Source organism: Melopsittacus undulatus, chromosome 9, assembly GCF_012275295.1.
Source record: "Melopsittacus undulatus isolate bMelUnd1 chromosome 9, bMelUnd1.mat.Z, whole genome shotgun sequence".
Classification (NCBI taxonomy): domain Eukaryota; kingdom Metazoa; phylum Chordata; class Aves; order Psittaciformes; family Psittaculidae; genus Melopsittacus; species Melopsittacus undulatus.
Genome location: NC_047535.1, coordinates 2928564 through 2956429, shown reverse-complemented (window position 1 = coordinate 2956429; position 27866 = coordinate 2928564). Strand labels below are relative to the sequence as shown.

The 27866-nt window shown below is 42.9% G+C and overlaps 2 protein-coding genes across 3 annotated transcripts; both read left to right on the top strand.

The window, feature by feature from the left end:
* Nucleotides 1–159: 159 nt before the first annotated feature.
* Nucleotides 160–21906, top strand: CLPX (caseinolytic mitochondrial matrix peptidase chaperone subunit X). Of its 2 annotated transcripts, XM_034066185.1 has the most exons (14): nucleotides 160–323; nucleotides 4254–4414; nucleotides 5816–5933; nucleotides 11207–11361; nucleotides 12161–12320; nucleotides 13508–13549; nucleotides 14635–14811; nucleotides 15659–15823; nucleotides 16160–16248; nucleotides 16759–16923; nucleotides 17805–18104; nucleotides 18564–18656; nucleotides 18893–18999; nucleotides 20108–21906. In XM_034066185.1, exons 1-14 carry the CDS (start codon nucleotides 254–256, stop codon nucleotides 20196–20198), a joined length of 1893 nt encoding a protein of 630 aa, XP_033922076.1. In that variant the 5' UTR covers nucleotides 160–253; the 3' UTR covers nucleotides 20199–21906. The 2 variants fall into 2 exon arrangements, with proteins under 2 accessions (XP_033922076.1, XP_033922077.1); XM_034066186.1 differs by lacking the exon at nucleotides 13508–13549.
* A 178-nt stretch (nucleotides 21907–22084) lies between these two features.
* Nucleotides 22085–26432, top strand: PDCD7 (programmed cell death 7). The gene is made up of 5 exons (XM_034066559.1): nucleotides 22085–22774; nucleotides 23689–23827; nucleotides 24366–24602; nucleotides 25208–25295; nucleotides 25890–26432. The coding sequence occupies exons 1-5, from the start codon at nucleotides 22085–22087 to the stop codon at nucleotides 26005–26007; spliced, it is 1272 nt and encodes a 423-aa protein (XP_033922450.1). The 3' UTR covers nucleotides 26008–26432.
* The last annotated feature ends 1434 nt before the right edge of the window (nucleotides 26433–27866 follow it).

The window sequence follows — 27866 nt, the reverse complement described above, 5'->3', positions numbered from 1 at the left end:
GACTACATCTCCCATAGTGCCCCGCGCGGCACCAGGGCCGGTGTCAGCGAGGCTCCCCGCGCGGTGGCCGCCGGGAGCTGTAGTCCGCGCGGCGTGCGCGGTGACGGCAGGCGGCAGCGTGCTGCCGTCATTGAGGCGGCGCCCCGCGGGGGAGGGGGTGTTTACGGCGCGGGTGGGGCTCGCAGCACCGCCGCCACCGAGGCCTAGTCGGCGGCGGGGGGGGGGGGGAGCGGGCCGGGCCCGCGGCCGCACCATGTCCGCCTGCCACAGCTGCGCCGCCGCCGCCCGCCTGCTGGGCTCCACGCTGCCTTCCGCACGGAGAGGTAACCGCCGTCCTGCCCCGCCGCGGCCTGGCGTTACCGGGGCCTCACGGAGGTGGGCGGGGGGCGGCCTTGCTCTCCCCTCAGGGGCAGGCCTGTTGCCTCAGGCTGTCAGCGTTCCGTGCCCCTCGCACCGCTGCTGCCGGGGGGAGCGGGCCCCGCTGGGCTGCTGCCGGAGCGGCCGGCGGGGGAGCTCCGTGTTGCAGCGCGGAGATAAGGGCTTCGTTGGGGCCGTGGAGCCTCGCCCGGCCTGTTGGGTTCTTGTTTCTTTCGTTTTCCTGTAAGTCTTTGGCTGTTGTCAGCCCTGTGGTGCGAGGGGATGAAGGGCAGCGTTCCACAGTGTGAAGTTCTGGAAAACAACCCCCCGTTGAAACACCTTTTGGGAAATGTAGTGCAATAATAGAGCTTATTTCGACAGATTCAGCAGCAGTCGCACAGTGTGTGTTACTCTGTAGTGCCAGCAGTGAGCTTAGCTGAGTAAAAGCTTGTCTTTTGCAGCCTGAACTTGAAACGTTTCTCATAAAGACTTGGGCTCACGTAGCAGATAGTAATTATTTCTGACTCGGTGGAAAGATGAAACTCAGCAAAACACTTACTGGAAGCTGAAGCAGAGGAGGCTGTTCCTTTCCTACTCTTGTCCTTTTTATGGTGCTCTTGTGGGTAGCGAGGGTTGATGTGCCCTGTGCTGCTTGGGGAAAGGCAGACCAACCCCAACTTGTGCTGAAAGCCTCTGCTGTTGCCACAAGATTCTAATTGTACCCTTAGCAGTAGCCTGACAAGTCAGAGATGGTTTATTGCCTTCAAGAGGTGAGTTGACTCATTGCAGTTGAGTTCACATTTACATGTGTGACATCACCTGTGCGGAAAGGTTTAAACCAGTCAGTTCACCTCCAGGCTGCCTGGCCTCACGTAAACCCATGGAAATAATAAACCTCAAACAGGTAACATTCTGAATTCACTTCAGAAGTGTGTATTTTTGAAGCTTGTAATTTTTTTTCTTGCTAAAACTTAAGATTTAAAAGTGATGTGAAAGAACAAAGGAAACTAAGATACAGAGGAATAAGATTATTTATGCATCAGCTTCCAATGAAAGTCCTTAAAAATAACCTTATTTTAGTGCATTTTTCTTGTAACAGATTGTGTTCTGCTATGTACTTTGCTGTTGCTGGTTGGTACAAGTTTGAGGGTATTCAGAGTGCATGGATCATTCAGGTTGATGAAGTGTCTTGTGGGACAGAGAGACCTCTGTCACAGTCTTCCTGTCACTTCCTTGGGCAATAGATTCTTCCAAGGTACTTGAAGCTTGGCCCAAAAGTCAGTATTTAGTTCCTCAAGTACCAGTTAAAGGTAAATAAGGTGCAAAGGAGCCTCCCATTTCTTAGCACACTAATCTGAACGCCCTGGATATGTGCCACTGCTACAACAACATTTAAATGTCCTTTAAGTTTACTGTTTCAGACAACCACCGGAGACTGCTGGTGGTGTGTGTGAGCACATACTGCTGTGCTAGTGTCAGCTGTGGTGTAGCTGAATGTTTATCAGTGCCTGGATCATTCAGTGGAAGTTGCCAGGTGTTGGGCTGGAATGTTGATTTCTTCTGAAAGATCCGTCTCTGGGCTTATTTATGCCAGAAAGTTGCTGTGGAAACTTCTTTAGTGCTTCATTCGTTAATTGTACAATGAGATTTTGTCAAGAAAATACCACTCTGACCTTGTCATAAGCACAGGAATGGGGTTTTCATGTTTAGCTGTAAGCTGATGTAGCAATAACATGATTTCTTTTTCCCTTGTTTACCCTATCTTTATCCTTTAGAGTTCAGCACATGAAGAAGAATGAGTTTAATGTTCCCGGAAAGCTAACCTGTGAGAGTGAAGTGAATTCAGCAGCAACAAGAGCCTTGCAGTGTGGGTGTAGCACTGGCCTGGGTTTGCTGCCAGTGACCTGTCAAAGGCTGGAGGTGAAGCCCCACAGCTGCAGTGTTTCTGATCAGTAGATGGGCGCAGGCAGTAACGTGGCACTCACAACTCACTGTAGTTTTGTAGTCCATCCAGTACAGATTTCAGTGCCTTTCCTGTATCAGTGGTGCTCTCTGAACTAATATTGGTGATTGTTAGTCCACATGCAGTGCGTAGTGGTAGAGTCCTTGAGTTTCTGTGTTAGTGCTTCATCCTTTCAGCCTAAATCTCCCTGTATTGTAGAAAAACTGTGTAACATGGGATTTTGTTCAGGGGAGGTGAAATATTTTGTTTTTTCTATTTAAGGGGTCTTTTCTCAGTTCCTTTTAGAAGTGGTAAACCAAATCTCAATAAAGGAGCCATCTATGAGGCCCCAAGAGAAGCAATTTATGCAGAGCAGCTATCGCATTGTAAGCATATACCACAGCTTATTCTCAACTGACGAGTGCACTTGGCACACATAGTCTGCCGATTCAGTTGAAAGAACACAACTGTGTGCAAAAGGGAGCCAGTATTTTTGAGTTTACTGTGATATTTTCATAGCTTATCCTATGAAATCTAAAGTGCTTTGCTGTGTGGCAGTGGCACTCAGCAGAGGAATGCAGGATTGGAAAGCCCAATGATTGTTATTCCTCCCTCATGTTTACAGCCAAAAGCAATGCTAGTACAGATTTTCCAAAGATGTCTTTTTTAGTCGTGTTTAAAATAAATGCATCTCATCTTTGAGGAATCTTAAGCTGCATAAACCAACACCAAATCTCATGCGACATGATCCTCTTAGTTGTGACTTTGGAGAAACCTGTGTGAGTTTTCCTTGCAAATTTAGGCTCATCCGTAATGCTTGTCTTCTTTACTTTTCCTGTTGCAGTAGCCAGGTGACTGTTCTTAAATGTCCTCTTTCAAGTGAAATTCCAGCTCTTAATTTTCATTGTTAACCTCTTCCAAAGCAAATGAACTGCATGACTCTTGCTATTCTTAGTGTTTTTATTCTTGTTTAGAAGAGTTTTGGGGAGTTTTCTATAGGATTCTCTCATCTCTCTAACAGAAAATTCATGTGTTAGCAGCAGGTTTATAATTGTCATTGTTACTCTACAGCTCTTCTGTCAGCAAGTCACAAAGTTCTTGTCCAGATTAGAGAGCAAGGGAGAAATTTGCCACTTTAAATAGGAGAGGTGGGTTCCAGGCTCTTGTTTATCAGGATCATGAGAGATGTTGAAACCTCGAGCATATGACATATGTTGATTCACATCATTCCTAGTCGTGAAATGTAATCCTACCCACTGTTGCAAGAGGAGGAAGAGGCTGTTTAGTTGCTCAAAGTTTGTTTTTCATGTTGGCAAGAAGCTGTCCCAGCAAAGTCAAGATGATGCTGAATTTACTTGTTGCCAATCTGTCAGCATGTGCCAATACAACGCTGCCTTTCAGTTTTCCTCAGGACAACTTTGTGTTGTCAAGTGGTACCTCAAACTCTTGGAAACTGGTTTTTACTAGAGTTCACCAGTAAAAGCCAAATCCATAGGTGCAGTCCATGAGGCTGAGGTACTTCACTGGTAACTCTTGTGTAATAAGGAGACACTGCAAAGGGGTCTCTTTGTGTGTCAGTGGTTGAATTATTTCACATTAAGTGCTGGTTGTTGATTGTGTTTATCACTCTGAGGGTCGGTTTCATAACTGGGATGTTCCCTATTTCATGAGACAATGGGGTTCCCAGTTGTCTGACAGAGGACGTGGAGTTAATTTTGAGTCATTTTGGGACAATCCAGGCCACATATCAGATGAACAGCTTCTAATAAGATGGTTCCTAAGGTGGTGAAGAGAGTTTGTACTGAGTAACTGAAACTTGGCTGTTCAGAGTTCAGTGCTGTTGCTGAAACCTTTGTGCTCCATTTAATGTAAATAAATTCTGAGGTTTGGTGGTATTGGGATTAGAACTGGAGGATTTTTAATGTTTAATTTTCATGTTTTCCTTTTATTTCAGGTATCACCTGTGGCCGTACACGCATCCCTGTCTTAGGAAAACTTGGGACTTTTGAAACTTGTTCCCTGAGACGAATCCCTCTTAGAAACTTTTCAGAAACACCGGCCTACTTTGCTTCAAAGGATGGTGCAAGCAAGGATGGTTCTGGAGATGGAAACAAGGTAGTCCCCACTCATTAGGCTTTTCAATAGCTTATATAAAATGAGTAGTTTTTTTCCATACTTCCAATTAGAATTTTCATGAAATTTTTCCTAACTCCTGACATTTCCAATCCTTCAAATTGCTACAACTGACAGCAAAGAGCAAATAAATGTTATTGTGAATTTGTTAGCAGGCAAACATTATAAACATCCCATAAAGCTGTTCCCAGTTTTATAAGTCCCTTTGCCTAGTGTAAAATGACACATAAAAGCTTTGTAGAATGTTAGAAATCCACAACAGGTTTCAGGATCTCAGGAAAGAGATCAGAACTATTTTCCTTTAAAAGCCTGCTATTCCCAAGTAGGCTTTTCAAAGTAAGTACATTGGAAGATGTTGTTTTCAGCACTGATTTGGTAGTTGTACAAAGCAAGACAAGTTTGTGAGTTTTATTCCTGCTTTATTCGAGTCTTTATAATTAGTTAATAAACAGCTTCTTCAGATAAATGATTACCTGAGAATAAAACTGCTCTTTAGTCAGCAAAGAAGATTTCAGAAGGTCACCAGAATAACTTTGCCTTAGTGTGGCATGTTGTGACATCTCAGGAGCTGTCCAGATGACACAGGTGTGTCCTGTAGGCTCAGATTAAAGTATTGTGACCAATGAAGGAGGAAGATAAAGTTTAATTGTCTTTTTTGGGGAGGAGTTATAAGGAGACCTGAGTAGGTAAGCAAGGCTTAAGAAAATGGGGAACTGCCTTAGAAAAGGGAAGAGAGGTATTTGCTGTTCTTAAAATACAATAGCTTTTATGTATCAAATGATGAAGGCATTCAATGGATATTCATTTAAACTGTGTTAACCTTCAACACCATTAGGCAGGGTAACACAGAGGAAGACAAGTAGGGCTCTGACAGGGAACTCTGCTTTAGAAGTGAAAAATAAAGTATTTCCAAGCAATTTGAGAGGCTTGTTCTATATCTGCCAGTGTAGCTACAGCTGTCAAGGACACGAGAGGAGTTGTGGCTTCAGAAACCCTTAGAGTCAGCACAGTTGTGATAATGAAATTACCCTATCAATAAGTATGATTTCTTCTCTGGGGTTAGAATAAATTGCATTGAAATATACTATTAAACCATTATTGACACTGTTGAGCTTGTTATTGTTCTAGTGCCAGTCAATGTACATATGGGATGCCTCTTCCATGGGGATCCAAAACTGGCATACCTGGGAAATGCAGATGTGTGAGCACTCAAAATGTATATATTGTGTTCTTAGTTTTCAAAGACAGTACCAAATCCTGGCAGTAGTTATTTTGTCATCCAGCTATTGCAGTATTCATATTACTGGATGCTGTAACACGCCAGTAACTGCCTCATGTAACAGCTCCACTGTCGGTGGCTAATTGTCTGGAATTCTGTTTCAGAAATCTGTCAGTGAGGGCAGTGGTAAAAAGTCCAGCTCTGGAAACTCTGGGAAAGGAGGGAACCAGCTGCGCTGCCCGAAGTGTGGCGATTTGTGCACACACGTGGAGACCTTTGTGTGTAAGTTTTGATCAATACTTTATTAAATAGACACAGATAAGAGTGTATTTGTGATCTAACATCCTCTGATAGCTAACTGTTAACCTACCTAATTGTACAATGTCAAAACTTCTGTTATACTTTTGCTACGTTGGTGTGTGTATTGTCTCTGTGGGTACATCTGTGTGATTTCCTATGGTATGTGGTAGTGGAATTCGGACTGCAACTGAATAGGCAGTTTTAAAGTAGTTCATTATGTTTCATTCCATGGAAGAGATGCTCACATAAACAATACTGTTGTAACTACTGATACTTATTTCACACACACACATTTATAATGTGTCTTCAGTTTACTAACTAATAAGACTTTAGTGCTGCATGTACTTTAACCAAAGTGCTTACCCAGCAGAGGAATTAGTGTATAACAGATGACTTCCTAGAATAATCATCTATGCCAAAATCGGATCCATAATACGTTCCAAATAGGAAGCTAGAAAGTCCAAATGGAAAACCCAAGCTGTGTCAGATACTTGGTGTCCAGCAGCAGTAGCTACTTTTTCTGAAGTACAGTCCAAATAAATGCCAGTTATGCTTTAGCTTTAATCAGACTGAAAGACATTTTTCCCTATTTCAGTGCTAATGAGACCAGCTTAAAATATAGTTGTCAAAAGCAAATACCAGTTAGTTGATGGGGCTCAAGGAGGAAGCAGCAAGTCATGATCAGACTTGTGCACTAAGAAGCTTAAGACAGGGTCAGCAGAAACTTGTTCAACACCAGTTAATGTGGCAGTGGGTGAAAATAATGAGCGGATGTGCTATTTTTTGCTGTTATTTGTATAAAATGCTATTTAAGCAAAAGGATCAAACATCATGAATCATTCTATAAACAATTCTATAATAACAGTATATTTATGTTAGATACAAGTATTAGTCCTCAGCAACTCTTTGTTTTTACCCAGAAACAATAAGGTTTTTTTTCTGTTTGTTTGAAACTATAGGCAGTGAGGTTCTCTGAAAAACCTGGCACGAATTGATGGAGCCAGAAATAGAATCCTGTGTGATGTTCAGTGTGTTGGCCTCTCCCTGGACTATGTGTGGTTGAAATCAATGGAAGGATTTCTAATCTCATTTACCTTCTTATCAGATGAGTCATGAGTAGACAGAGACATTTTGAAACTCTCTCACTTCACTGATGTTTGCTCCCTTTGTTACCAGGGTTTGTGCTTTTAGCTGGAAATACCATTGAACAGTCACAGTGTATCACTGGAAAGCAGAGATGTGATTTAATATGTTGTTAAGAAAACTTCCTTGGGAAGAGGATTCATCCATACTAACATTATGGGAGAAAATGGCCTCTATATCAATCTCAAATTCACCAGTATTGATACTGCAAAACCTGTAAGAACTTGGGACTGGAAACCTGCTTTATACTTGTTAAAAGGTGTTGCAGCCAGTCAGATCTCTCAGGAGCTTGAAAGTCAAAATATGGGGAAGCCCCCTTTGAATAGCTGAATATGTCTCCTCTCCTCCTTGCATGTTCTACTCTGATGCTTAAAGATTTTACAGCCTTTAAAGGAGTCTTATTAACTAGTTCAAACTAAGCCCAGTGTCACCAGGCAATGGAGCAGAGCAGACTTCTGGTCATCTTAAGAGCAGTCCTCAGTTCTCTGTTAATTGGTAACTTAAATTCAACCAAAGACTGTAATTGCTCTGATTTCTCAGAAACCCTGGGAGTCATGGGCCTGTCTTCTGGTTTAGTCTCTTCATTGGAGCACGCTGCTTCCCAGCCAAACTGTAGCATATTAAAGCACTTGAGAACAGAAGAACAAAGTTCTAATAATCTTAAAAACAATTAAAAAGAAGAAAGCAAAAACTAACAAGAGAGATCTCTGTCCCATTCTGCCCAAAATGAATGGGTTGCAGCTTGTGTTAAACATGCTGTAATTTGATTTTCCAGATAAGCCTTTGCATAGTTAGAAAAAATGATGAATTCTTTCAGTTCTGGTTTGAATGGCTAACTGCAGAACATTAAGTTAACGTCTAAAGCCAAAGGGAAATATTTGTTTCTAAACAGTAGGGGTTTTCAGACATTTGTTGAGAAGCAGGGTAACAAAATACTGACTAAAAGCCACATTTATTAGTGAATGAATTGCCATCGAGTGGCAGCGGTACAGGCTGGTCAGTGGAGTTTGTTTTCAGTGGGACTTCTCTTTGTATTCACAAACAGATGGATTTGCTTGGTAATGGTTTTCCAGTAATTAACAGCTAAGGAGCAGTATGATGCAAGCCAAAAGGAATTTTGCTTGGACACACTTTCTCAGCAGTTTCTGTGTTGCTTTGTGTTGTGAGGCTCTGTGAGAAGAGTTTTGTGATCGCTGAAATAAGATGTGAGCCTCAGATGTGGAGTGAAATCCAATAGCTGTACAGCTGACCTACATAAAAAGCCTTGTCTAAGCACTGATTTTACTGCTTCCACCTGACACCATCAAGTCAGCTCCCATCCTCCACAGGTGGATTTCCCTACTCTCTTTTTCCTGATGTTATTATAGAAGTTTAATAGCAGCCCATTATCTCAACAAGTGTTTTTAAGATTAATCCCCCAATTGTTTTGGCTTCCTGTATGTATTGTAAAAACTCAGCCTTTCTGTTTGGCAAGGTCAGCTCCTGCCAACTTCACAAATCTCTCTGCAAATGCAACCTCTGTGTTAAAGTTGCCTGAAGCAAAAATAACTCTTGACTTGCATTTTAGCACAGGGTAAATATTTGCAGAGGACTTTATAACAGTAAGGTAACTTGACATGGAGGCTCTTTGCTGTGCTTTTATGTCTGCTAAAAGAATGTGCCAGCATTTAAGAATAGTAGAGTTGTTTGCAGTTTTGAATGCTTGGTTTTAGGGAGGGAGTAGAACTTAAGCTTGGTTTCCTTACACTTAGAGCAAGCTTCCTATCTTTTTTCTTTTCCCCTGTTAAAACTCATTGATGCTTATCTCCACATTGCTGTGTAGATGATAGAAACTGGCCAGTTACATGACTCTGTTTTGACAACCAAGTCTTCCCCAGGCTCTGCATACATCAATATTTCTCTGTAACCATAGATGCTGTGGACCTGGAAAGTCCAGAGGAGGCCATCGGGATGCTCTCAGGGCTGGAGCAGCTCTGCTCTGGAGCCAGGCTGAGAGAGCTGGGCTGGGGCAGCCTGGACAAGAGAAGGCTTCTGAAGGGGAGACCTGAGAGCAGCTCCAGTGCCTAAAGGGGCTGCAGGAAACCTGGAGCGGGGCTTGGGACAAGGGCCAGAAGGGACAGGCCAAGGGGAATGGCTTGAACCTGCCAGAGAGGAGACTGAGATGAGCTCTTAGGTAGAAGCTCTTCCCTGTGAGGGTGCTGAGGCACTGGCACAGGGTGCCCAGAGAAGCTGTGGCTGCCCCATCCCTGGCAGTGCTCAAGACCAGGTTGGACACAGGGGCTTGGAGCAGCTGCTCCAGTGGAAGGTGTCCCTGCCCATGGCAAGGGTTAGAACTGGATGAGCTTTAAGATCCTTTACATTCCAAACCGATCTGGGATTCTAATTGGTCTTGCTGAAAGTCAGAAGATCTCTAATATGCTTCATTTGTGTTGTTTGGGATAATTGATGGAAGTGTACTTAAAACATCATTCATTGAAAAAATACTGTATAAAAGATGTACAATAGTATTCTTACAGCCTGCTCTTTATTTTCTATTTAGTTAACCACCCTTGTGGATCTTTAAGGGGCAAATTTCTTGTGGCTGTCAGCTGACTATAGCAGTCAGCTGACTAATAAAGCTGACTTTTAGCATTGCATAAGGAAGGACAGCAGCCTTGTGGCACTGTAGTCACTAGGAGTATCAGAGGTGTTTTGAGTGACCATTCAGGGAGAGTTTGGGCTTTTTTCCCCTACAATATTGTTGCTAAATAACAGTTATGTGAGTGGGGTGAGTGCAGGCAGGTGGTTCCCTACCCTGTTCCCATCAGGCAGATAATGGTAATTTGGAAGGATGCCAGCAGACCTTGCCAGCCTTTAGGCAGATTTTCTTTGGAGTAGAGTTAATAAAGCTGTGATGGTCATAGTATTGTGTGCTATGTTCTTAAAAGAACATGCTGGTCTTATTTACCCAGTCATAAGGTGTGAGGGGTTGAAAGAAACCCCTCTTTGCTGATGCCAGCTCTATGGGAGGCAGCAACAAGTTATAAATAAGCAGCTTATTTATTGCTAGTGGCTGTTATTAAAATCAGCTGCTACTACACTGGTCAGGGCATTTGCTAAGAAGTTTTTATGATTTCAGAAGTGTTGATGCAAGTTTTTCATGTTTCGCTACATTTACTTCTAATTCAGTCCTGTTGCATGTGATTTGCATTTAATAGCATGGTAATATGGTCAGAAAAGATCTGTTTTGAATGGCAAATCTATTCTTCCCTACTGTTTATTTTCCATTACTTCAACTTTGCTTTTCCAAAGGATAACACAAGTAGCACAAGTTCTGGCTTACAGGCTCTTGAAGCCAGTCTCTGCAGATAACGTGTTTTCTTGAGACAGAGTTCACAAAGTTAGTGGAGGGGGGGTTGGCTTTTGGAATTTGAAACAGATTTGTTCTCCTCTTGATAGTAAAAATAAATAAGCAAAAGATCTTGCAAAACATCAAAGTCCTGCTCATCTGTTGCATACCACAGCTGCCTCTGCTTGGGAACAGCCCTTTGTATGATCCTGCTGCACACTGCGTCCTGGGTTTAGGTGACTCGAGCGTGCTGTGTTGTGTTCCACAGGCAGTGGGATGCAGAGTCAAGGAGCTGCTATGTCTCTCCTTCCCTGAACCTGCTCTCTTTGAGACTGTAGATTGTTTCCCCACACTTGAGTAGTTTACCCCTAACCACATTTTTTTGCCTGTTAGTTTGAGAGTTAGGAACAACTCTTCATTAACTTTGCACTGCTCTGAGGTGTAAAGATTCCTCTTCTACATGTAGTAGAATAAGTACTACATGTACTTATGCTATAATAATACATGCTGCTGAATAAGTATGAAATAGATGTTTGTTTTTTTATCTCTTGTTTGGTTGCTGCCCTGAGTTGTGACTTTTTGAGCAAATTGTATTCCCTTTGTGTTGAATTTCATGGTCCAGTGATTGCTTTTAAAGCTCTGAAGGTGAATGAAGGGGAAGTGTGTAAACACAGAGGTGCTGTGCTGTCTTACAGGTGCTTGTCCCATGTATGCCCAACTGGGGCAGTTTAATGAATGATGTCTAAACAATTCCTCTTTCTGTTTTGGTTTACTTTTTCTGCAGCTTCCACCCGCTTTGTGAAGTGTGAAAAGTGTCACCATTTTTTCGTTGTACTGTCAGAGGCGGACACAAAGAAGAGCATCATTAAAGAGCCCGAGTCAGCAGCAGAAGCTGTGAAATTGGCATTCCAGCAGAAGCCACCGCCTCCACCGAAAAAGGTTTGGTTCTTAATGTCCCTCCAGCCTTTCCTTGCATTGCAGCATGGTGGAATGTTTTGCTTCTTAATCTGCATCAGGTGTGTAATGGTTGGAGCAACAAACAGTAAAGATGATTAGCTCAAGATTAAACCTTTCGGGGCTATGTGACCCAGCAGAGCACTGATAAAGGAAACTGGTAGATCCAATAGAAGCAGTTGGGCTTGTTTTTCCCCTGCCTTCATCTTGTGACTGAAGTCCAGTACCTTAATTTTCTCCTTGTGACCCTGAGGCTAACCTCAACCCTCACCAGCTGCAGTACCTTTTATTTCCTGCTCCTGGCATATCCCTTATGTTAGCAGCTTCCTTCTCTAGCTGCAGACCCTTGGATTTGGCCTGTTTCTAAGTGAGAACTGTGGCTGGTTAGCTTCTGGCCATGACCCATCTTAAATCATCTGGTTTCCCTCTCCTGAGTAGTGGGGGAGCTTATTGTATTTCTCAGTTCTAGTGGATTGCAGCGGTTGCTGAAGCTGCACATAGCTCCTGGGTAGGCTGCCCTTTCTTTTCTTACAAATTTGGGGTGAAAATGACAATGGGTTTAAATATTAGTAGGGGAGAACTGAGAGACACAGTGTGATTGTGTGAGCTCCAGGGTTTTAAGTAAACTTAACAACAGGAATATATTCTGTATTTTAATTGTTGGCTTTCTGTTTCTTAACTCGGTAGTGATTGGTTTAGCCCAGAGTCCATCTTTGGCACAGTAATACTGTTTTTTCTGCTGCAAGGTGATTTAAAGTGTTACTAAGATTGAGTTATTTTTCAGATTTACAACTACCTCGACAAATACGTTGTTGGTCAGTGTTTTGCCAAGAAGGTGCTTTCGGTTGCTGTGTACAATCATTACAAGAGGATCTACAATAATATCCCAGCTAACCTGAGACAGCAAGCAGAAGCTGAAAAGCAGACTTCTTTAACACCAAGGGGTTTGTGTGATTGATATTTTTTCTGGTCAAATCAAACTTATCATGTCAGAGCCCTGGTTTAAGGAATCTGAGGAAGGTTTTACTTTGATGTTAGATGTTCTGAAAGTGACATGATCTAAAGGAATTTCTATTAAATCTAATTTTTACTATACATGAACTTACGTTATTTCTTTAATCCAGAAGGTCTGTGCTGCCATGTGTATTGCCTTCTGTGTTAAATGTTTAGCTTTTTTACTGACATGTATTATTAGGTATTTAACTTCAGAAAGCAAGCTTCCTAAATTTTACTTTCTAATCTCATTTGCTGCTTAACAGTAAATCTGCTGCTTAATCAGCAAGCCACAATGCAGATCATGAAGATACTATTTTGCATAGGTAATTTGATGCATAGCTGGGTTTCCAACCTCACTTGGCTGCTGTTGGCAGCATCTGTTGGTCACCATAGTATTGTTCCATATCTAGTAGGTGTAGATGGAGTTACTCTTGGCAGTACTTTTGCTACTGAGTAAGAATGTAGCTATGTTGATCTTAATTTATTTTTAGAAGTAGGCTTAAGTTACTGTCTCTGATTCAAAGTGTACCTTGATTTTTTAAGGTGTTTTATATTCTCTTATAAAAAACCAGTATGCTGAGCAAACAGAAATCTGCTTTGCTTTTGAGTTTATATAAAGAAGTGTTTTAACTGAGGGGGGAACATGAATAGCACTGTTCTGGTAATGATAGAGTAGTTGTGTACTTGGCACTGTGAAGTTCCTGACCCTCTACAGGGAGATAAAATGGTGCATAACCAGAGGGACTGGCAGAAAATGTTTGTAACAGTACTTAGAAATACGGGGAATGTTACATTTTAACACTCAGATCTGAATATGGGAGTTTAGGGAAGCCTTTTTAAGCAAAATTATATTACTGCAGTTTCCCCCCTGTTATGTAAGTGGTTTTAAAACTAAAATCTAACCAGAGGCAGTAGATTGTTGCTTGTTTAAGTAGCAGAAAACTTGCTGTCAGTTTAAAAGCAGGTTGGGGTTTGGGTTAATTTTGGCAGCAGTAAAAACTAATTTGTGTGGGGATTTCGTGTTAGAAATGCATTCATACATAGCGATGAGATGTATTCAGAAGAGGGCAAGAGGTGGAGAATTTCTAAGCTTTTATCAACTTATATTTATTACTGTTTTCATCCTCTCTCTTAGAATTAGAAATCAGAAGACGGGAGGATGAGTACAGATTTACAAGTAAGTGAACTCTCTCCTCATGTCCTCCTCTGCAATATCTACTCTTTTCATGTTCATGCAGAATAGTCTTTACTGACTACTAGCTTGAAATGCTGGCTGAAATCCTGCTTGCTTTTCTTCTGCGAGTAAATTTAATTGATGGCATTGAGTGTGGCTTTAAAAGGGCTGACTGGGATTTGCTTCCTTATCTGCTTCTAGCTGGAAAGCAGGTAAATTGTAAAAGTGCCTTTTATGAAGCTGGTTAAAGAATTACCTGTTCTTAGAATTATTCTCAGTAGAGCAAAGTTAAGTTGAATTATCTGAGATGTGATTCTATTAGTAACACCACACAGAGTATCATGTAAGATACATAATAAGGGAAGTTAGGCAACTGCAGGGTATTTGCACTCTTAAAAGGCACTGTCACCTTGAACCTCAGAATGCCCTCTTTTTTTGTCTGAGTGATGTCACTTATGTTTATTTTCAGTCCACCAGAACTCTTGCTGGCTATTGAACTTCTTAGCCTAGTGTAGATCAGTTTGGAATCCCAGTTCCAGCTCTTCAAACCAGTTTGCTTGATCTTTAAAATTCTACCCTGCAAACCAGTTGAAACTACTGCTCTGTAAGAAGAAAATCCAGCTCAGTCTCCATGTGCCTGTGTAGGGCCAAAACCTTAACTGAAGTAAGACAGCTTTTGAAGTCTGGAGACTTGTGCCCTTCTTTTGTACCTATCACAGTAAACCTGTTCTTGTACTTTTTCATCATAGAGTTCAACACTTTGGGTTCATTTCTTCTCGTGTTCTAAATAATACTAAAAACTACAGTTAAAATGAGTTAATTTGTAAGGACTGAAAATTTCTCTTTTTTTTTACTGGAGAGGAATATTTTTAGATAATTCTTCTCATATATACAAATATATTTGTGCAGAAATACAGTTGAAACTCATGTTTTTGCAATAATTGTGCCATATTTCTGTTGCTGTCCTCTCTGTTAACTTCTCTATAGCTAGAATTTGAGATTTGCAGAACTAAAAAGAACCACCAAGCTTTTATTTTGCATTAAAGCTTCTGGTGGTGCTCACACAGTTCTGTTCTTGTCCTCTTCAGAGCTTCTGCAGATTGCTGGCATCAGTCCACACGGTAATGCTTTGGGAGCATCAATGCAGCAACAAATGAACCAGCAGATACCTCAGGAAAAACGGGGAGGAGAAGTCCTAGATTCACCCAATGATGACATAAAACTTGAAAAAAGTAATATTTTGCTGCTTGGACCAACTGGATCAGGTATTTTATAGCTGTGTGGTTTGATAGGTCTCAGATTTTCCCTTCAAATGGTTGTTGTTGAATGATTTTCCTCTTTGTGATTATTCCAGTTTGGTGTATAAAAAAGCTAAGCTATGGATTCCAAACTGGGTTTTTTGTGCTTTCATGCCACAGTAAAAAGCTGAGCAAAATGGCCTTGAAAAGGAAGGAGCTCCACTCATGTGGTTTTCCTTACTGCCTGGTTAAAAAGTGCAACTTTCACTCAGCTGTAATGCTTTTTAAAGTTTCTGTGTTTAGATGGCAAGCTGAGATGCTGCAGTTAGAAAGTGTCATTCCACCTCTGGGACAGATGAGTTGCAGGGGGGTTAAAAGAGAACTGATAATTGTATGTCCATAAGAGGTGGGAGTGTTTGTGCTGAGGTGACAGCATTCTTCAGGCTAGTTGGGAGAACATTCACTAAATAATACTTTAATTCTGTTTCTCCCCAACTTCAAAGCAGGAGCAGTTGGACTTTGCACTGTACCCTGCATGTCTGCAAAGGACTCCTGATTTATTTAATCTTTAATCTATGCAAGTACATGTATTCTGGTTTCTGTTGTTGTGTGATGATTTATTTGTGATACTGTGTGCATTTCAAGCTACCTCAAACATGTACTCTTAGTTTAGTTGAGAAATGCAGCTTGCCAATGTAAAAAAACACTGCTTATGAAAACTAGCTGCTTTGGTAAATACTCTTATATGAATATATGAGCATGCTGGCATCATTAAGAGTATCTAATAACAGTAATGATAACTCTGGTAAATACTTGGGTTTGTGTGCTCTAGAGAAATAAGTAGTGCTTGTAACACACAGGTTTTATTTATCAGGTAAAACCTTGCTGGCTCAGACTCTAGCTAAATGCCTAGATGTACCCTTTGCCATCTGTGATTGTACTACCTTGACCCAAGCTGGCTATGTTGGTGAAGACATTGAATCTGTCATTGCAAAACTCCTCCAAGATGCCAACTACAATGTAGAGAAAGCTCAGCAAGGTAAACTTCTGTAGTATGTTTTCTGAAGTTCATTCATAGTCTCTTAAACTCACTTAAGTGCTCTAATGAGACTGCCAGTACTTCTGTAATTGGTATTCCTGTTGCATGTACCTGAATTTTAAATCGGGAATAACAAACCTGAAGAGAGCTCTATGCACATCATGTAGCTTTTCTTCTTGTCCATAGTTGGACAAGATTGTGTATGTTTTGTAACCTATAATATAGAATTAGAACAGACTCCTGGTGTCTTAAATCATGTTCTCCCTTCCCTATGTGTAAGTGCTTGCTTCTCTTAAAAAGTGGAGTCTTCCTTAAATCCGTTTTCTGTAACTGCAGGAATTGTTTTTCTGGATGAAGTAGATAAGATTGGCAGTGTTCCTGGCATTCATCAGTTACGGGATGTTGGAGGAGAAGGTGTTCAACAAGTGAGTACTTCCATGGAATGATTTTCCTTTGTAAGGGAACAGCTCAACAAGTCTGTATATCATTCTGTTGTATGTCTGATGGCATGGGGGTGTATAGAGTCACAGTTCTATAGTACCCTAATTATTAGCCTTTTGAAACCCTCGTCTTTCCTCTTCATTCAAAATAAAACTCATGACTGCTTCATAGAAACATTTTCATTGAAAAGCATCTTTGCAGCATTCAGATGGCAAAGTTGCATAATGTAGGCAAGAACAGAAAGCATTTTGTTTCAACAAAACCCTTAAAGCAACTTACTGCTAAGTACAGCTCAGAATGTACATGGGAGTCACAGTAAAGGAGGATTTTTGTCTGTGTTGAGAGGGATCATATAGAAAACTAATTTCATTAGGCACTTGCTGTTACTATAAAGGCTTAAGGGATTAAAGAATGCAAGTACCTCTGTGAAAGCACAGGCTGGTGTGCTGCCTTATATTATGCTGCTTATTGCTTATGTCTTCTTTCCTCCTTAGGGCTTGTTAAAGTTACTCGAAGGCACAATAGTAAACGTTCCAGAAAAGAATTCTCGTAAACTACGTGGAGAAACGGTGCAGGTTGACACAACAAACATCCTCTTTGTTGCTTCTGGTGCTTTTAATGGTCTGGACAGAATTATCAGCAGGAGGAAGAATGAAAAAGTGAGTGCATCAGGCTGTATTTGAAGTGAAAAATTACTGTGTTAGTTACTGTTCACAGTAGAGACTCTTAAAGGTTGTGCTGTATTTATAAACCCACTATATTCGTAGAGCAGGGGGTTTCCATCTGTTATCTGTGTACCTGACGTCAAGCCTAAGAAAGGTAGGCTGGAAGAACAAGCCTATTGTTAGTAGGCTTAAGCAGCTTGCAGTGATCTCTGCTTCCACAGAGATTTTTAGCATATGCAAACAGGGAGGGTGAAAGGCATTGGGGGACCACTTGCTGTCCCTGCTTACCTGGTAAACTTATGCTGCTGCAATGTCCAGTGTTTCTTAAAGACAGAGTATGTGAAATAGCTGTAGCAATTAGATGATCTTAAGGTCCTTTCCAACCCTAACTATTCTATGATTCTATAATTGTAATGGGATTTCAGTTAGAGTCATGCAGTTCACTGTGTTCTGTATTCATGTCTGGGGATAGAGCTCTTGTGCCTGCAGCTTTCTGACAATATGCGCACCCCGTTTCTAGCAAGAGGGGTGACCGAAATCCACATTTTATGATAACTCAGGTAGCTTTTCGTGCAAGCACTCTTGCATTCATTTGCTTAACATCTGAAGAGCCCTTTTTAGTGTCACTGGGATGTGTAAACTGATGAGGATGTGTTAATAACCTTGCTGTTAGGCTGGTGTCTTGATACTTTACTGAGGGAATTAAATGTTGTAAGAAACTGTGCAAGGGGTGTAATTTTACTGAAAGTAATTTCTGTATGTAATGACATAATCAGTCACTCCAGTTTTTTTTTAATGCACATAGAAAGTGATTTAGTTACATTGAAAAACTGTAACTATTATAATTCTATAAGCATAACCTGTTTGTGTTGCAGTATCTGGGATTTGGCACACCAGCTAACATGGGCAAAGGCAGAAGGGCTGCAGCAGCTGCTGATCTTGCTAATATCAGTGGGGAGTCTGATCCCCAGGAAGAAATTGAAGAGAAGGATCGCTTGCTGCGTCACGTGGAAGCCAGGGATCTCATTGAGTTTGGCATGATTCCTGAGTTTGTGGGACGTTTGCCCGTGGTGGTTCCTCTGCACAGCCTGGACGAGAAAACCCTTGTACGGATTCTTACTGAGCCACGAAATGCTGTGGTTCCTCAGTACCAGGCCCTGTTCAGCATGGATAAGGTTTGAAGTTTTTCTTAGGGGACTCTTCAGTGTTCTTGCTGATAAATACAGTGTTGAAGTGATCTAAAATAGCAGCTGAAATCGCTTCTGCTGCCCACTGTGGAAGAAAAAGTCAGCAAACTGGTTCAAACCTGACTGGCTTACAGCGGGCAAATGTCCTTGTGGGGGGAGTCATCTGAAAGTAGTTAAGCTGCTCTTGATGTTCATGTTCAAATGAGCATCCATGACCTTGCCTAGTAGGCATTGACAGCCATTCATTCACTGTAGAGATAAAGGGACATAGTAAATTCTGGTAACATTAGTCAAAACCAAAGAGTAGCTGAAGCTTAAAACATTGATTGTTTTGGTCTGTAACAAGTAAATCACTGCTGTTATTTTCAGTAATACCTGCATTGTCTCAGTCAACCCACTCTTGAGTTATAAATGAAACAAATAAATTTACCATTTTTCTCTATGTAGTGTGAATTAAATGTAACTGAAGATGCATTGAAGGCTATAGCCAGACTGGCCCTGGACAGAAAAACTGGTGCAAGAGGCCTTCGATCTATAATGGTGAGTAAATTTTCATGCTGAGTAAATGAAGCTACTTACATTTTTGTATATGGACCTAAACATGACAGTTTTCAGTCACAGCTTCTCTTAGTTGTGGGTCTTACATGGGATGCAATAAGTCTTTTCTTCCAAGAAAACTCTCTAGCTCTGAAAATCACTTCCTGACCATATTGTTATGTGGAAGAAATATTTGCCATGATATACACTCACATTTTGCCCCTTCTGTTTTCTTGTAGGAGAAGCTGTTACTGGAGCCCATGTTTGAAGTGCCCAATTCTGACATTGTATGCGTGGAAGTTGACAAAGATGTTGTAGAAGGCAAAAAAGAGCCAGGATACATTAGGTAAAACCGTAACAGATGTTTGAGAGCAGACAAGTGATACAGCTAGACAGGTATTCTGCTGTTTGCTGTAGGAACAAGCCTATAAACACACAACCCATGCACACAACCTAAAAGGGATCCAAGTCTCTGTATGCTGCACACAACTGAACTAGTGCCTGTTCTGTCTATGGGCTTCGGGGTAATTTGGGGTTGTATTGCATTAGGGTTTAAATAGAAATGTAAAAATAAACTTGCATATGGAGTTACTTTAAGCCTTTTGTGTGTGTGTGTGTGTGTGTATACCTGTAGAAATAGAAGTGAATTATAAGCATCATAAGTTAACAGTAAAAAGCTGAAGTTTAATTGTGACTCTACTGAAATTCCTGAAATTGAACTTTTTCCTTTCACCTACTCCTTTCTGTCACTGAGGCTGATTTTTATGCAGGCAGCTGCAGTTTTCTTCTCCATTGCTTTTGCAATGAAGAAGAAAGAAGCCACAGAGGCACGTCTACTGATTTGCTGAGCTCTTAATTTAATGTTGTAAAGGCTATATTGTGGTAAGGTTGTGGTGGAATGCTGAAAGCACGGGGAAAAATATCTGGATTTAGGAATACAAAACTGACTTGATCTTAGTGAACAAAAGATGGAGTTGAGAGGGAATGGGTCAGGTTAAAAGCATAGGTCTGAAATTGAGGAACTCTGGCTTGGTTTTTATCCCTGACAAGTTTTTGGGGGTAACTTCCTCCACTGAGGTACATGGTTTGTATTCCTCTCTGTGCTGAAGCTTGTGTCTCAAAGGGGATAGTTGAAGTGCAGAGTATCCTGCTTTACAGAGACTGATTACTTACACTGATGGCTGATTTACAGGATTTTGTAGAGCACCACCATCCATATTTGCTGGAAATACAAAATTTATTGATTAAATCAAATGACTTAACTGAAATCAACAGCTTTTTAGCTCTCAGTAATGAGAGTGCATACTGGTAGTAGTCTGCATAGCATCATTTTCAGCTCAGAAGGTCATTCAGGAGGCGAATGCTTGTCAGGGCAGTTTTCACTGGGGTAACATGTTGACCATAAGCTGCAGAAACTGTACTTAAACTATCTGATCAGTTCATTTTAATTATAGGGCTCCCACTAAAGATTCATCTGAGGAAGAATATGATTCTGGTGTGGAGGAAGAAGGTTGGCCTCGACAAGCAGATGCTGCAAACCATTAAATACTGTCAGAATGCTCACCTGCATAAAGCACACTTGGTTATTTCTGGCTTCAGTCTGATACTAAAAAGCATTGGATCTATCTCGGATACGTGATGAGGAACTTTATTAGCTCAAGCAGATCGTGTATTTTCTTGCAACACCACATTGATTTATCCGATGGACATTGTGTGGACTTGGATGGCATAATGTTCAAATATGAATTGTATATTACACTTGTTCAATTAAAATGTATAGTAAATCCAGCAGCACCTGGATCCATCGCTCTTCCTAGAAACTAAACCAGCAACGCCAGTGCTGCGATAGTTAGATTTTACAATAATGTTACTCTACAAACATGGGAATCAAGATGAATAATTGGTAGAGGGTGAATAAACCATTAGCTCCATTAGCACAGGGGGGTTGCATTGGGGTCAGTGTTGGGTTGGAGCCGGGTGGGTGCTGGAGTGACTTGTTAGAGCGGAAACACTGGGTGGAGAAACTGGGACACGCTTTGTGACACTGCTGGGCGATCTTGCTGATGTGACACTAGTTTGTTACAGTAATTGAAATGCAATAGCAAATAATTATCCTTCACCTCTCCATTAGGAGTACGTTTTCATCACCTGGAATACTGTGAAAGAAGGTGAAGTCAGAACTTGGTAATTCATTTTTCCAGAGGATTTCTAGGACGCGGTAAGCCATCTGAATTTGGAGAAGTCACCATCAGTTTTTAACTATTAATGTTCTAATATAGTACATTTTGTTTAACGTATTGGAACTATCATGCATCAGTTTTTTGGTGCACTTTGCCCAGCCTCTATCTTATAATGTTAAGAGATGAAAGAAGTAAATGTATCATATTTTTGATGTAACCGGTAGTGATCGTTCACACGACACTTTTTAAGTTATCTGCTCCAATGCTGGTAGTGCTTCTTGTGGTTTTGTCTTTGATTTCTAGTCTGGCAGCAAAGCGATCCTCCCTCTTCTGTTCTACACCAAAATGAATCCCATCCTGTAGGAGAGTCTTTGTGGGAACACTAAAGGACCTGTATATTTGGGGTTTGTTTTGGGAACTAGAATCGTTACTTGCGACTTTCTGTTCAATGATAACGTGGGCTTCGGTTTTACTGCCCCTTTCCTCTAACATTTAAATTCACGCTATTTAAATGAAACTCTCATCGTTCTTTTCAGTCTAATGGATGTTTTAGGACAGGAGAGGTTACCGTGGATGCATTGACCCTATTTCTGTTGATTTTTGTCATGTAAATTTAATGTGATACTTGTGTTCTGACCTAGAAGCAGTGTGACATGAAGCTGTAGCCAGGTGCAGCAGATACTTCCCTTAGGATTTCAGATTTTATTCAGGTAAAACGACCCACTAATGGTTCAGGAAAAGCTGCATTGGGAGTTGAGGATATTTCTAGGAGCTTAGAGCCCTCACAATGGGAATCTGGGGTGAACTATCTGTACCTGCATCCTCACTTTCCTCCTTTTAGAGTGGAGAAAATACATATAACCGCTTTTAATTCTGACTCCTTTCATTCAGCTCCCTTTTTAAATGGATTAAAACCAAACCCCAGCCTTTTAGGTGAAACTGTTCAACAACTTAGTTTTGCAAGTTGTTTGGAATTATGTACAACACAAACTGTTTTTAAGGAAACAAATCGCTCTGTAACTACAGTTTGTACTTCACCTCTGCCGTTTGAATAAAACCGAGCGAATACTCAAGCACCGGAGCCTTGTCATCCCTGACGTCAGCCCCAGAAGGTTTAAATTAAGGGTATTTCGGGGTTTTAAGGTATTTATAGACGAGGAAAAGGCTGCGGAGGGTGGGGACGCGGAGGGACGGGTCCTCCCGTCCGCCAGGCGGCGCCGCAGTGCGGCTGCAGCAGGTCGCGCCGGCAGCATGGCGCAGCCGCCTCCGTTCGGCGGCCGCTTCCCTCCGCCGTTCCGGGCCTTCCCTCCGCCGGTGGGGCCGTTCCCCGGCCCGGCCGCCAGACCGGGGCCGTTCCTGCTGCCACCGCTGCCTGCCGGGCCGGAGGGCGAACCGAGGCCGCGCTTCCCCCCGGCCCCGGGGCAGTTCTTCCCGGCGGCGGCGGTGCCGTTCCCTCCGCGGACGGTGTGTGAGGAGGAGGCTGCGCAGCGGCAGCAGGACGAGCTGTGGCTGTCGCAGTTCCTCGGCCGCCGCCAGGCCGCTCCCCCTCCGCCGCCGCCGCCCGCGGCCGCCAGCCCCAGCAGCGCTCGGGAGCTGGCGGTGGCGGCGCTGGGCCGGGTGGCCCGGTTGGTCTCGCTGTGCCGGGCCCTGCGGCAGCGGGAGGCCGAGGCCGACGAGGCCGGCTGGGATCGGGTGCGGGAGGAGGCGGAGGCGGCGCGGAAGGAGCTGCGGGAGGTGGTGAGGCCCCTGAGGGAGCCCGGCTACCGGGAGGCGCTGCGGAGGAAGGCGGAGAGGGCGAGGAAGAGGAGGCAGCGGCTGCAGCGGAGGAAGCAGGAGGCCAGGGCGGCCAAGGAGGAGGAGAAGGCCCGGGCCGCCGAGCGGGAGGCCAAGATCGACCAGTGGAGAGCCAAGTGCATCCAGGAGGTGGAGGAGAAGAACCGGGTACGGCTCCGAGCGGGCTCATCCTGCTCCCCCAGCTGCACTGTGGCCTTACCGGGACTGCTGCGGGTTCCTCTGGGCTCCGGCAACGTGGTGGAGCTAGGGGAGGCCGGCAGCTGGATGCTTCATGGGGCCAGCAGACTGGAGATGTGCTGTTTCCAAGGCCTGTTTCTTCATTGAAAGCCTTGGGCTTTGCCACACTCTTGTCCTAGGACTTCACAGTTGAAATTTCACTGGATTCTGAACTCTTGGTTGGGTGGGAAAGTCTTTCTGGTCCCAAGCCTGCCCCCATTGCTCACACACAGTTGATGGCGGTCAGTGCCGTCGCAGTAACCATAATCCTTGCCTGCTGGCTTTGTCCCGTAAAGCTTGTTTGCAAGCTTTTCACTATTACCAGGGAGTAAAACAGCCCCAAAGCATTAAAACCCCCCACATTAGGCTTGCTGGGAAGTGCTGTTGGCACCTTTGTGTTGACTGGTGGCCAAAGGGCTACCCTTCAGCTGGTGCTGGGTCTGCTGCTGGGGTGGCACAGACCAGCTCTCGGGAAAGGTTTTGTGTTCGGTCTGTGGCACATTAATGGTGCTCAATTGCTGAGCTGTAGAACGAGAATGGTTTATGTCTATGGTTAATGTTGTCCCTAACTTTGTGTGGTGAAAGGCTGGTTATCTGGCTTTGTGAATTCAGTAGCCGTTTAGGAGTTGCTCAGTATTCTTTCATTGTTTCTTGAAATCTGTCATGGTCCAGCTGTTTTCATCAAAAGGCAATGTTAGATGGGTGATTTCACTTGTTCCACTTGCTATGGCTGCAAAGTCACTGGGAAGTTACTGGTATACCCAGTGATCTGTTTGAAGGTACCATTTCATTCTTGTCTGTGTGGGATATATCACACATCAGGTCTGGGGTTTTCTCTTTCACAGGAACGAGAACTTAAGGCTGCTGCAGACAGTGTCTTGTCTGAAGTACGGAAGAAACAGGCAGACACCAAGAGGATGGTGGATATCCTGCGTGCATTGGAGAAGCTTCGGAAACTGAGGAAAGAGGCTGCTGCCAGGAAAGGTGAATGATGAGGGTTTTACCAAACTTCTAATTGCACACACAGGGCATAAGCTGACTGGCAAGGTGCAGCTTGAATAAGCTGTTCATTAGTGATTTTAGTTACGTTGTTATGCAAGAATAGTTGTAAACTGCTGAAACTGAAATGGGAAGTTTATATATAAAGAAGAAGTTCTTTACTGTAAGGGTGGTGAAGCACTGGAATGGGTTGCCCAAGGAAGTTGTGAATGCTCCATCCCTGGCAGTGTTCAAGGCCAAGTTGGACAGAGCCTTGGGTGCCATGGTTTAGTGTGAGGTGTCCCTGTCCATGGCAGTGGGATTGGAACTGGATGATCTTAAGGTCCTTTCCAACCCTAACTATTCTATGATTCTGTGAATTCAGTGGTTGTGTTCCTGTGTTTCCAAGCTCTTTCCTAGTAAAAGAATTACGCCACTAAGATGTTTGTTAGAAAGGTTGGGCTCATGTTCCAGCTCCCCTCTCAAATCTGATAACAGAGCCCCTTCTGAATACGGAAGTTCAAAATGAATTCTTTCTGTTCAGGTGTTTGTCCACCCCCCTCAGCAGATGAAGCCTTTGAAACTCAGGTGGAGAGCCTGAAAACGTTGCTCAAGAACCGCACAGAGCTGTATGAAGCTGAGGAGAGAGCGTTAAGAGTTATGCTGGAGGGAGAACAGGAGGAGGAAAGGAAGAGAGAGATGGAAAAGAAACAGAAGAAGGAAAGAGAAAAACTGCTACAGCAGAAACTGGAAATGGATTCCAAGCTGTTTGGGGATCCAGGTAATTTCTGCATATGCAATACTTGACATGGGTTTTTTCCCACCACACCCCCACCCCATAGACACTGGGTTTAAAATGCAGGCACAAAGATAAGAAAGAAAGAAAGAAATCATCCACTGGAGTAAAATATGGTCTGAGGAAAGGATGGGATAAACACAGTGTGCTGTTAACACATGTGGTGTGCCTCAGTGTAGGCTGTGGTGTATCTCAAGACAATTTCATAATGCTTTGCAAGAAGAGGTTGTAAATGAAGCTAAAGTGAGACTAAACACAAGAGATTGAAGACTTCCAGCACCCAACAGATGCTTCAGTCTGGTGATTTGGTAAAGTGCGACTCGAGTAATCTGTAACGATTCAGTGTCCATATGTTCCCCTTGTTTAGAAGATGGAGACAGGAAAAGTACTGCTGGTCTTGACTTGCCTCTGACAGCTCTGATGAGGAGACATGCAAAACATGTAGCTAGTCCTTAACAGATTACACAGGGATTTCATTTCAAGTTGGAGCTGGGGAGTAGCAAATGAGCTGGCAAATCTGGGGCTTCCAAGACTTACTAGAATCAGTCTTTCTGGTTTATTGAACAATTCCTGTGTTTGTGTTTTAACAGATGAATTTCCTCTAGCCCATCTACTGCAGCCTTTCCGGGACTATTACTTACAAGCTGAGCATTCTGTAGCAGCTCTAATCCAGATCAGGTAAAACCAAACAGACTCTGTTTTATTATAAAGGGTGACAAGTATTGTTTGTTAAGATTGTAAAATTCATGGGCCCATCCCTCCAGGTTGGAAGGGACTCAAGGATCATCTGGTCCTACTTCTTTAGGCAAAGCATGACCTGGACTGGATGTCTCAGCAGCCTCTCCAGCCGAATCTTAAGTGTCCAACACTGGGGAGTCCACCACTTCCCTGGGGAGATTATTCCAAAGGCTGGCTGTTCTCATGGGGAAATATTTTCTTGTGTCCAGTTGGAATCTCCCCAGGAGTAACTTGTGCCCATTATCCCATGTCTTTTCCATGTGACTCCTTGTGAAAAGGGAGTCTCCATCCTCTTTGTAGCCACCCTTTAAATACTGGAACATGGGGATAAGGTCTCCCCTGAGCCTTCTTTTCTCTAGGCTGAACAAACCCAGCTCTCAGCCTTTCCTCACGTGGCAGGCTTCCCTGTCATGGAACAGTTTATAGTGTTCCATGTATTGATCCATATGGAAAGATACCTGTGTGGATGTATGATAAACCTTATTGCCAACCTCCTGCCTGCTCTCCTCTGATCCAGTGCTCTCTCTGTTATAGGCATGAATGGGATCAGTACTTGGTGCCAGCTGATCATCCTGAAGGAAGCAGCATCCCTCCAGGATGGGTTCTTCCAAGTCTCCCCACAGATGACACTTGGGCCACCGCTGTTCGATGACTCAGTAATAGGTGATATTGGAGGAATGTTTCATTGTCATGGCCTGTGCAGGGATGAGAGGGTCTGAAGAGGACATGTCTCACCCTCTGCTTCAGTAGCTGGCTTCTGGAATGTCTTGAAGAATAGGAACTGGGTTTGCCACCTGACTCTGCAGGGAAATACCTGAGCAAGGCCAACGCTGCTGGGCCTCTTGTGGTGTGGAATTACAGTCCTGCTGCCAGTTTTTGCTAACAAATCTCAATAAAGAAACATTGCTGACAGGAGTATTTGTGCCAGTATTAACATCCTATTTTTAGTGGCTTTTATCTTTACAAGCCTAAGTCCAGATGATGGAATCTCCAGAAATAAAGACTTCAGGGGAAAAAAGAAATCATTAGAAAACATGTTTTTCTTCTTAAATAAAGCCTATCAAACTTCACTGTCAAAACAGTTCCTGTATTTTGTGTGTAGAAACCAACCCATTACAAGCTTAAACAAATGGTGAAGTACAAACAAGACAGGGCTTTTGAAGGTTGATTAAAGCAGTTGTTGACATTTTGCTTTTGTGGACTAAAACTGGTACCGCAACATGGAAAGAATTCCTGGTCGTGGTGAAATAGGTCAGAGAGCCATGTGAATATAGATGGATTCAGTGAACAAGCCTCCTGGAAAACAAACAGTGAAATCTGGAATCTAGCTCGCAGTAATTGCTTTTGCCTATACAGCTATTTTTGTATAGGGACAGCTCATGTGTATAATATTTGATTTAAAAGTGCAGCTCTGTTTTGTAAGTTGGGTTTTGTACAGAATAAATAGAGGAAAGATCTGATTTAGTACTCAGCATCAAGTATGGTTCCAGTGTGGAGAGATTTGCTGGCAAATAGTTTGTGTAAAGGAACTTCTCCCTCCTACAAGGTGATAGAAGCATCTGATTCCAAAGCCTTCCATATCCTGGACAATTTGCAGCCTCTATGGGTTTGGGGCTTTGCTGGTCTATGCAAGTTGTTGTGGCATCTTTCCGGAGCTGCAGTTGTCATTCTTGCTTAGCTTTAATATGTAGGCATAGATGTAATCTCTCCCTTACCCCTTTGCATCACAACATTGTCTAATTCATGGAGGAGGCAACATGCAGTTACTTAAATTCAACACTTGGGCCTTATGTATGATATTAATAGTTTTTTGGCTGAAGCTTTGCATTGATTTCTGTTGGTACAGAAGCGCACAAACTGTTTGGTTTTTATAGAATTAGAATTAATCTGGGTGCAGAAGTCTGCAGTTCATGCTCTCATGTGTGTCACCTACCTACAGCACTACAACATCCAGCTGACAGGTCCTCAGGTGGTAAAGGTTCTGATTTGCCTGTCCATCCTCAAATCGCTAATGTCACCTCCAGCATCTCGTTAATCCTAAACCTATGGCTGGGTCAGATCCTGGGCAGTCTCACCTGATGGAAAAGCAGCAGTGCAAGTAATATGAAAACAGCTGCAGAAACAGCTCCTTCAGTTCAGGAAGCTCAGTGCCTGGATGATGCTCTGCTTAAACAGTTAGGCTCCTTATCCCAGCAGCGTGTCTGATGGGGCTAACCCCTTAAGCTATGATAATCTTAAAACTGCCACCGTCAGATGCTTGCCTGACACTGCAAGATTTAGGGAACTGAGCAGCAGATAAGCCAGCAGTAGAGGAGCAGCCCTGTTCTGCCTGCAAGCAGAGCTCCATGACTTCAGCTAGAGGTAAGATAACTTTCTATTGCTGATACAAACAAGACTTGGAAACACCAGTGGATGGTGTGTGTTTAGATGTAACACAAGCTTCCTGTGGTTTGTTCTACGTATTTGCTCTTGCCTAATGACGTCTGCATTCAAATGTTTCATATTTTCAGT